Source organism: Euleptes europaea, chromosome 2 (genome assembly GCF_029931775.1).
Source record: "Euleptes europaea isolate rEulEur1 chromosome 2, rEulEur1.hap1, whole genome shotgun sequence".
Classification (NCBI taxonomy): domain Eukaryota; kingdom Metazoa; phylum Chordata; class Lepidosauria; order Squamata; family Sphaerodactylidae; genus Euleptes; species Euleptes europaea.
Window position 1 is genome coordinate 104,358,796 of NC_079313.1, and position 11,092 is coordinate 104,369,887.

At 40.2% G+C, this 11,092-nt stretch overlaps 1 protein-coding gene across 1 annotated transcript in view; it reads left to right on the forward strand.

The window, feature by feature from the left end:
- The window catches only part of CHD6 (chromodomain helicase DNA binding protein 6), a 95,626-nt gene extending 87,333 nt beyond the window's left edge, over positions 1-8,293 (forward strand). The window contains exons 33-37 of the mRNA XM_056845579.1: positions 218-661; positions 2,395-2,577; positions 2,663-2,782; positions 4,878-4,982; positions 6,814-8,293. Of these exons, the coding sequence (XP_056701557.1) occupies positions 218-661; positions 2,395-2,577; positions 2,663-2,782; positions 4,878-4,982; positions 6,814-7,719 (1,758 nt within the window). The 3' untranslated portion in view covers positions 7,720-8,293. The remainder of the gene's footprint in view (positions 1-217; positions 662-2,394; positions 2,578-2,662; positions 2,783-4,877; positions 4,983-6,813) is intronic.
- The last annotated feature ends 2,799 nt before the right edge of the window (positions 8,294-11,092 follow it).

Genomic DNA, 11,092 nt, shown 5'->3' on the forward strand with positions numbered 1-11,092 from the left:
TTGTTTTGAGTGAGATGCCTCTGCTTTGGGCCTGATTACTTTCAAACAAGACTCAGTACCTTCAGTAGAGAACAGTGATGATGGCCCAGAGCCCAAACATTCTAGGTCTACCTGCACAAAACCATCCCCTGGATTTAGCTTGAAGAGATCCAGTAAACTCAGCCATAACAAATAGTCATAACAGTGACTTTCTTTCTGCTCTTGGTTGCAAATACAGGAAGGTTTCTTAGCTCCCACATTTGTTAAAGAGGAACACAAGCACCGACGACCATATGAATTTGAGATGGAAAGAGATGCCAAGCAGCGGAGCCTGGAACAGCTGGTTGCATCTCATCCCCATCCTATTGTGTTGAATGGCTGGCGGGATGCAGCTGTGGATCTTTCAAGAGTGCCTGATGGATCGCCAGGAAGTGGTTCTCCTTTCTCTCTGAGCACAAGTATACCTAAATTAGGAACAGTGAATGCTCTGCAAGGCTCTCTGGGCATGGACTTGTCTGGTATCCTTCAGGCAGGATTAATCCATCCTGTCACAGGACAGATTGTCAACGGGAGTCTACGAAGGGATGACACCGCCATGAGGAGGAGGCGGGGCAGGAGAAAAAATGTGGAAGGGATAGACCTGATATTTTTGAAGGAGAGGAGCCTCCAGACAGGACTGCCAGTGAGTAATACTCCCCACCTCATTTTCTTTCTCTCCACACCTGCCGTTCTTTGAAGAACTATTATCGAATGTCATGTCACAACTGACTGTGATCTTCGACTTCTTACTTTTACTCCATCTCAAGGTTCAGAGTAGGGAACAATGTTTGGAAAAGAGTGAGAGAAAATAATGAGCATCATGCGTCCTGTCATAGATCATGCCTTCACAAGGCCAAATTTCAACCCATAGAGAGGGAGCAGGCACGTTTGAGTCTGTGAGAGGCATAGCATCCAAACTGCAGTTCTGTGACTACTTACTAGGTCTTCAAGTTGGCACAAACATTTCTTTTGAATAGTTTTCTACTTGTTTTCCTGTATGTGTGTTCAACATGATACTTGCCAAAGATCACAGCAACTGCTTTCAGAATTAGAAAAACTGCATGTTTATCTGCCAGTCAAATGACCATAAATAAACCAAACTATGTATGTTGAGGGTTTTTTTAAATCCCCAAATTAGCCACTGCAGTTTTCCATGAGTCCCCAGTATGACTGTTACAGCACACTCAATTACTCTGCCTGCAAGAACCATTAGTCACAGGGACAAGCCAGCAGCAGTAATGTCTGCACTAGCTCAGAGAGTTGATGTAGAGCTGGCAGTTAGTTAATTATGTCAGAGAATTGTTGCTATGAAAAATTGGCCGCCTAGAAAGGGGTGCCTTTCAGCATCCTTTACTCTCACGTCCATGTTTCTCCTGTCAGCCACTTTTCCGACAAAGGAAAGGCAAGCACAGTTACTAGTTGTCTACTGTCAAGGGTTGACAGGTCCCTCATTGCTATCGGCGGGAGATTTTTGGGACGGAGCCTGAGGAGAGTGGGGTTTGGGAGGGACTTCAATGCCATAGAGTCCAATTGCCAAAGTGGCCATTTTCTCCAGGTGAACTGATCTCTATCACCTGGAGATCAGTTGTAATAGCAGGAGATATTCTGCTATTACCTGGAGGTTGACAACCCTACTACTGTCCCATATAGTCAGTTTTGTCACTGAAGATGTGAGCTGTGACTCACGAAAGCTCATAGCCTGCCAGAAATTTTGTTAGACTTTAAGGTGCTACTGGACTCTTAGTCAATTTTATATTTAATTATTCTCTTAGTAATTGGCAAAAAGTAGCGATTTTTAAATTGTGTATGTCTTGTCACAAGATAATTCATTTTAAAGAAAGCATCACAGTGGGAGACTGAAGGCAAGAGAGAGGGCAAAGTCTCCATGAGGCAGCGCATTGAACTCCTTGGAGGAAGGGAAGGATAGAAACACAGATTACACAAGCTGGTCAACGACTGTGTTTATCTGTGTTGATCCCTCCTAGTACAAATGCAACATGGCAGATTTGCAGAGTCTGCAGAGGTTGGACAGTTGAAACACTGGGTTGTGGAAGGTTTGTTCCATGCAACAAACTGCACACTTTGTCAGAGTGTGTGTGTGTGTGAACCAAGCCAAGGAGGAATGGGCTGCTTTTGTACACAGAATAAATTTAAGTTCTGAGTTACTTTATGAGCAGAATGTTTGTCCTAGGCTTTTGCATCATTATAGAAGTTTTCTTATCCCTGTAATAAATAGCCTGAGTTTGGCCAGGAACATTGCCTTGACAGGACAAATGACATTCCTTCTCCCTTTGAGTGATATTTGGAATATTTTGTATTGATTCAGTATCTCAACAAAAGTATCTTTTACTTCTCTCTTCCCATGACATTATTCAGGAAGATCAAGCCCAGACTGTACCAAGTAATCTGAACCCTGATGGCCCAGCCATCTCTACCTCAACTCAGCAGACAGTCCCAGGCCCTAACGTCCAGGCAGAGAAGATTGTTCCGAACAAGACTCTTCTGGACTGGTTGAGACAGCAGTCTGATTACACTCTTGAAATCCCTGGCTTTGGCACAGTAAGTGCAAGTATTGCATCCTAACACTGAGCGTGTTTACTCAGAAATAAGCTCCGTCCATAATTCTTCCGCTTATTACTTTCAGAATTTTTCAGAGAAGCCTAAACAGAGGAGGCAGCGTTGTAAGGACCCCAGCAAACTGGACATAAATTCTCTGACGGGGGAGGAGCGAGTGCCTGTGGTCCACAAGGGTACGGGACGAAGGGTAAGCAAAAGCACGTTCTGCACTTTGTCTTTTAAGGGATGTAGCATGGCGTGTTTGCCAAAAATGGGGGTGGGTGGGTGGGAATCCAGTCTTGCAAATGAAAGTTTTGTCTGCTCCAGCCCATTTCTTCAGGGTGAAGGAAATGCTCTCTTCAGCTTCTCCCCCTCTGCCCTAGTACCTTTGCTACACTTTGCGCACGTGCACTACATATGCACAAGGAACAGCACCCAAATATTTACCAGCTGCCTAGGGCTGTAACTCTTTCCTGTCAACTGATGCACACTAATGGAAGAAGGCTGCAGCTTGCTGCTTCCCATGGTAAGTAAGCTGCAGTCTTTCCTCCCAAATAGATCTGCTGGCTCGGAAGGAGGGATTGTTCCTTGCCACATTTTTCCAGACATCATTAAAAACATTGTGGGGAGAGTGTGTGCTACTGCAATAAGTGAAGTCCTAATAGACAACACTGGGAATGAATTGCAGGTTATGCCATCTATTCTCAAGTTGTATTCTGGGGTAATGCCTGGTGCAGAAACACCTGGAAGACCCTGAAGGAACTGAGGAAACCTCAGATGTCTGGCATCGTTATCCAGGGAAAGCAGGAAAAATGAAACCACTGTGGGTGGAACTGGGAAAGAGCCACACTTTCCTATCCATGTTACATCCAACTCTGCTTTGCCTACAATCTTTCCAAAGACATTATAGTAAAAAAGGGTTTAGAAAAGATAACCTCAAAGCTAGGGGAAAGCCAGATGGTCCACAGACGCATCATGATGCTGTGTGGAAGCAGGGGAAAATACGCTTTGGATTGACAGCCAAGCCGGACCAATACCGTGATGTGAAAATGACCTAGATGCGTTTTGTTTGGGACTGCAGGGAGAGGGGGCTTAAGTCTTTCCCCCCACCACATTGTTTTTCTTATCTGAAACTGGTTCCGGAGAACCGTTGTTTGCCCAGTTGGGGAAACTTAAATGTGCTGATGGCTATACATAGGTTACCCCATTTGGGCAAATAGCAGCTGCCTGAAACTGTTTCAGGTCAGGAAAACAGCACTAGGGTAGGGTTGGGGAGGCTTAAGCGCCTTCTTACCACGTGCCACAGTCCCAATCTGAATCAGGCCTCTGTGACCTGAAAACTCACAAAGCATCTCTGATCACATTTTCTTGTAGCAGACCTGGGAGGGATGCAAGGATACGTTAGGCCCTGATTTACACTGGCATTTAGGGAAAAGAATGTGGGCAACATGGTATGTTTGTATTTGTTATGCATCTCTAGATTCCCCATCTCCTAGCTGGCAAAGTCAGGCCTTTTGAGAGAACTCTAGAAAGTCTAAACAGATTTTAGCCATTACCTCTTTCCATACAGCAGTGGTAACTGAGATTGCTACTAGGCAGTTGTATTGCTGTATCTCCCAACAAAGGAACAGCTGAGTGCTTTCGGCTGTGCACTGAATAGCCCTAACTAGCTTCCCTGCCGCATAAGTCTTAAAGGGCCAATACCTCCAAGTTCAATAGAATGCTTAAACTCTTCCTGTGCTCCTTATTGTGCAACCTAACCTGCTGTTCCTGTACTTTATTCTCAAACAGGAATGCTAAAACATACTTTTATGGCTGCTAAAACATACTTTTTTGTAACAAAAGGGAAATGTAAGCCGCCCAGGGTTTCAGAACAGCTGTTATCATATGGTTCATAGTGTAGTCATACATTATCATAGGTTAGACTGGGCGTACAGATGTCTCACTGGGTAAGGTGGCATTGCCTCGGCAGCATGTTGGGTGATCAATCATGTGCAACCATGATGGTTGGATTGTGAAATATTCCTGCATATACACATTTGCATGCTTTCTGGGTTTTCCCTTTCATAGAAAAGACTAGAAACTTAGTTTTAAAGAAGCTGAAGAAAGAAAACTATAGGTGCAAAAATATATTTGGACTATGATTTTAAGATGAAGTGTTCTTGAGCAGCAGTAATTCTAAAGAGTAGGGGATTTGACTGAATGTGATCTTCCCTTTCTCTGGTTGTTTAATCATATTGATTATGTAATCATGCTTAATACTTTCTGCAACAGACATAATCCTTTTTTACTGTGTTTTATAGTTAGGAGGAGCCATGGCACCAGCATTGAAGGAACTGCCAAGATGGCTTGATGCTAACATGGAATATGCTGTTGCAGCTGACTGGTCTGACATTGTTAAACTTTCAGTAAGTTACCACTTTGGACATGTTAAGCTTTCAGTAAGTTACCACTTTGGACATGTCAATCACATCACATTTTCCTTTCTCTCATCTCTTCCCATTTCTGTGAGTTTTCATTAAATGGCATGGCAAAAACTCTAGTGCACAAACCTATAGGACTACAACTTTTAGTATTGGTGATAAACACTATAAGGTAATTTAAGAGCAACTATGAGATATGCACATATTACAGAAATCTTATCAATAGGAATCAAACAGGAGTGTGCCTTCCCCACTTGAGCAAGAACTACAACAAAATGTACTATTTTATCCACAACACTAAGTCTGTGTGAGTTTCCAGAAAGAAAGCAAACTGGTGGGGGGGAGGGAGTAAGGGGGGGCTTTGTAATAGTACCAAAGATAGCTGCTCGCACACCTTTGTCTAACAGGAAAATCTACAACCACCTCTTTCGAGTGCCCATTATGCTGCATCTACAGCAAGAAGAGCTTGTCCATATGTTAGTATATAACCAGGTATGAATACTTCCAGGTGTCATACCAGCGGTATGTGCCCTTACTGATGGTGGCCATATTCTAATGAGCGGCACAAAGCAACTTTTCATCTTGTGACATAGGGACTTATTCTCAAAAAGAAGCAGAAAAATCAAGGACTGGCATAGTTGGAATGTCTGGTGTCTTACCAGATGTGCCAGTGCGATGTTAAAAAAAAGGTGGCTTATCAAGAAGTTAAGCATTTCTTGCATTCTTATAGTGGTTTAGTTCTCAGAACCTTGTGAGTTAGCAGTAATATACTTTTATCTCTGGCCATATCAGAAGGTGCTTAACACTTGCAGGAAATGTTAAGTAAGGTACAAGGGGTTACAATATTAATCTGTTAAAGGGGACCATACATTGTTTATTATGGATTGGTAATTTTACCTGGTGCCCTGACCTGGATGGCCCAGGCTAGCCTGATCTCGTCAGATCTCAGAAGCTAAGCAGGGTCAGCCCTGGTTAGTATTTGGATAGGAGACCACCAAGGAATACCAGGGTTGCAGAGGAAGGCACTGGCAAACCACCTCTGTTAGTCTCTTGCCATGAAAACCCCAAAAAGGGGTCACCATAAGTGGGCTGCGACTTGACGGCACTTTACACACACACACAATTTTACCTGGTACACGAGGGAGAAGTTTTCACACAACATTTTGTTGTATTATGTTTTTATGTTTCATTTGTTTTGATTTGTTTGTTGTTTTGATTGCTTTCTGTTTATACTAGCAGTATTCTATTTATGGGACTCTCAGTATTCCTCTTAAGTTTCAGAAGGTTGCTGTGTTGGTCTGCAGTAGAACAGGTAGATTCAAGTCCAGTAACACCTTAGAGACCAATACGATTTTGGGGGTATGAGCTTTTGAGAGTCAAAGCTACCTTCATCAGATAAGAGCTGGAATGGAGATCTCTGAGTCCTTATATTCCAGTCAGAAGTTGAGAAGGTTGTTGCAAAGAAGGAATTCAGGATGCAGAGGTACAACGTACATTGTCATGAGCGGGGGGGGGGGGAATGCTTGGAAGCAGAAAATTAGCATCTGTAGTGAAATAAGAATCCTATGTCCCTGTTCAGTCCGGGGGTGTGTGTTCCATTGTTCTGAACTTATGAATTAACTCAAGTTCAGCAATTTCACGGTGTAATCTCCCCTTGAAGCTTCTCTATGTCCTCAGTATTACTTTTAATTTTCATAATTGGTCATATAGAACAGTACTTAGGGATTTATTCCATGAGGAAATTGGTTATAAGCACATTACTGAACTATTTAGGATGCTATCTGTATTTTAAATTTTTATTCTGTTTCTTTTTCAGGGGTTTTTACCTGAAAACAAGTTTAATCGTATTCTTACAGAGCCTGTACTCCGAGATGCTGGGCCTCGGCGGAGAGGCAGAAGGCCAAGAAGCGAACTTTTCAAAGCTCCTGGCATAGTAGCTGATGCTTCTTCTGGAATGGGACCATTATTCATGAATGGACTTATTGCTGGAATGGATTTAGTAGGACTTCAGAATATGAGAAACATGCAAGGCATTCCTTTAGCTGGGCTGGTTGGATTTCCTGCTGGATTTGCAGCAGTACCTGCTGGTGAGGATGTTAAAAATGCTCTGAGTATGTTGCCAATGATGCTGCCTGGCATGGCCGCTGTACCACAAATGTTTGGTGTTGGAGGACTTCTCAGTCCATCACTGACAACTACATGTGCTTCAACGGCTCCAACTTCATTAGCAAGCACAACTAAAAGTGGTACATCACATACAGAAAAGGATGCTGAAGACAAACAGAGTGGCCAAGGTGCAAAACCAGAAACTCTTTCTGAAGACAAGTCTGGCCCTAGTTCATTTTCTGATCAGTCAGAACCTGCAATAACTACCAGTAGTCCTGTAGCTTTTAATCCGTTTCTTATTCCAGGAATGTCATCTGGACTGATCTACCCCTCAATGTTTCTTTCTCCTGGCATTGGCATGGCATTGCCAGGTCTTCAGCAAACTAGACATTCAGATGCAGCAAACCTAGAAACCCAGAAGCGGAAAAGAAAGAAAACTAAAGGGGAACTATCAAACCCAGAACCAGAAACTCTCTTGTTATCTGAAAAGGAACACGCAAACAATCAAAACTGTACAGAACAAATACCATCTGTGTCAACAGAGAACGAACATGATGAACCAGCAGAGGAGGAGGAAGAGGAGGAAAAGTTAAAAGATATTAAAGATACCAATTAGAACTTTTGTTTATTTCTGGGGGAAAAATATTGTGGCTTGTAAGTTTCTCATCCCATTAATATTTGTTATGGCCCTCTGTCTCCACTTCGCCTTCATTAAAACCTGTGTTTCTATAAGTAATATTATCTACCTAATGCCTGGTAAGAAAACTATGTGACATGTTAGTAGTTGCAAGGTCTTGCCATATAGATAAGCAGTGTTCTATAATTAGTATTGGAGGCACAGAATTTTTGTTCAGTTGTCCAGCTGTTCATCTTTTCCCCTTCCCCCCATAATAAGTACTTGATCACCCCCAAAACTGCTTGCTTGTTTGAGGGGGGGGAATCAGAGAAAAAGAAAGTGCTTCTCTCCTGATGTAAACACAAAAGAACACAGGAAAAGGTAGATGTTTTTACAATGACACTGAATTTAAAAAAAATCTTGTATTTTGGGGTAAAAAGCACAGTTATAGTAAGTGCTAATGTGTATTTTTTGATTTAAAGTATTTCCCTATTTTATCATGGTTACTAGAATAGTAGTATAGACAGAAGTATATAACTAATGATTGAAAATGCATATATTCATTTCTTTTTTTTTTTTAAAAAGGCATTAATGGTAGATATATAATTTACTCCTGTTCACACTACGACTTTTTGGAAACAAACTGCTGTAAGTGAAAAGATTACGTGAACTTTTATATTTCTAAAACCAAATCTTGTTTCATGTTATGCTTTCAGTTGTCCCCCTTTTTATTCTTTCAAGGCCATTTCCAGCTCTTGCTGAGAAAGTTACGCACATCTTGCTTATTTTTTTTAATTTGATTTTTGCAGTGGCCAGGATGGGGGTGAGGGTTATGAAATTGAATATATAACTACCAGTAGCTTTTTCGTTTTACCATTTTTCCTTTCTCGCAGAAGTCTGAAGAGTATTTTTTCCAATGAGAATAGACCATTGATTTTAATTTTCTTATATAGGAACTGGGACTGAGGTTTAGCAATTCTTCTCCTTCCCTGATAAACGATGTTATTTTTGAAAGCAGAACTTTAAAAAGCTGTATGCTGGGCTTTTACACTTTAGATGGCCTTTGAGAAAGACTGTTGACAGTTTTCAGAACTTGAGTTCATCCTATGTTTCTAGTGTTAGACTGTGAAGAAAACATTTTTGCTCTTTCTTTCCGTTCCTCTTCATCCCTTACACTGCTGGATGGTATTCCCAGTATCTCTGCACATACATACATTTTGTGTTAGTGGTTTAAATTAACCCTTTTAAAACATAAACCATTTTCCAAAGCTCAGTATGCTGAAACACCCTCCACAGGCAATTCTTACATAGATTTTTTTTCTACCCACTCTGTCACTTTTTTTTCACTTGGGCTTGTTATGATTTACAGCTCATGTTTTGAGACTTGAAAAAAAAAACACTTCGTGGTGCGATGTTTAAATGGCAGACCATTAGAAGGGGCTTGGGAGTATATTCTAGTATTCAGTTTCACATTTGGTTTGTCACAATTTACTGTATTTTTTACTTATTTTTTTCTGTTAACAGTTTTGCTAATTTATCAGATGGTCCAAATGTTTTGACATAACTATTTCAGTTTGCATTATTTATTTATGATGCTTTTTCATTGTCTTTTATACATTTGGGAATATAAAGTATGTACATGTTAAAATTAGCATCTCAAAGAAGTCTGTTACCCATGAACTAAAAGTAAGTCTGTATGTTGCAGTGAATTTCTTTATCTGTTTATCCAGTTGGAATCAGTTTATACAATTGGTTATGTTATTGCAAAAATAGATAATGAATATGCCCTATTTAATAACACCCTGTAGCACAGATACTGTATCACTATTGACAGATTTCTTAGAAATGCTGCTATCTCTGTTTAACTAACATTTTGTTCAGTTTTGCCTCCAGTGGAAGCAGAGAGGGTTTTTTTCCAGCTGTTAAATCCAAAATCAGTATAATTTATTTATGTAAAAATCACTTGATATATTTTTGAACCTTTTAAGTACTAACTAACTTTTTATTTAGTAGGAAAACATGTACTTTCCCTAAAAACCTAAAATACAAACGCTATAAAACTTCATATATCTTGAAAGCCTTACTGTGAATGGATGCAGATTTCTCTGTGGAGTCTAGCTGTAATATATATTATTTGCTAGGCCAAGGTTACACTTGTAAGGAAGAGGGTTGAGTGTGGACTTTATTTAGTTTGTCAGCATGTTCTCTATTCCTTGTTCTTTCTTATTTAACGTTTGTGTCTGAGTGTATAGGCTTTTCTTTGACTTCAATGTGTGACCCTTTTGCACTGATTGAGCTGTTCTGGCTTATTTACATTGAAAGGCATAAATGGTTTCTTATTTTTTACCATAATCATCTTCAAGGGTAAATGCCAGCTTTTCCACTTATTTCATAAACACTCACACAAACATAGATGATTCATCAAATGTGCTGTTAAAATAAACTGTCTGTGCTTGTAAAAATGAAAAAATAGATTTAAAAGTCAAATTTTTAATTTTTTAATTTAGTGACGTACTTTTTTTTTTTTTTTTTTAAAGACCCTTGGTGAAGCCTCACTAAAGATGTGTATACCCTTGTCTGGAAAACTACTTCTGCTTGTTTTGGTTGACTTGGAACTAAACATGATTTCCCTTTTTCCCTGCATGAGCACTGTTGGCCTATAGCTCACCTTTCTTTAATTTCATCGTCCATGTGATCCAAGAAGCTCTTTCTCTGCAAAGTATGCATCACTTTAGGACTGAGTAGGAGATCTGAAACTGCAGAGTATTTACTTACTTACCAAGAAACTGAACTACAATATTTTTTTTATATCAGATATAGTGTTTCATGCTACTTAAGTAGCAGTAAAAGGGAGCCCAGTCTATGCAAATAGAGATGCTCCCTACTGAAAGGTAGGCAAATCCTGCAAACACTTCCACCACGATGATAATCTTGCAGTTTGCACAAATCTCCCAGTAACAGTAATAATCATTTTGCATTTGCACATAACATTGCATTTGCATGAATAAAGCATGTAGTGGTTTTACCTGTTAAGATCCTGAACATTTCCATTCAAAAACTGTGCTATGGTGATAGGTGCCAATAAATAAATACTTCAGATTTCTAATAACACTCTTCAGTAGAAATCATCCTCTGCTGTTAGAAAATCAAATGGAAATATTTTAATTATAACACATAAGAAACAGAAATTGTGTACTACAAGATCATTTTCATGCTGTTTAACTCATCCCAGCATATAACAGACTGACCAAGACAGGAGACAGTAATGAACTCTATAAAGTCCCAAACCAAGAGATGTTTCCTTATGCAGAGCATTCTGCTTATGGAGGGACCTTTCAGAGGATTCAGATTCATCACAGACCTGTTTATACAC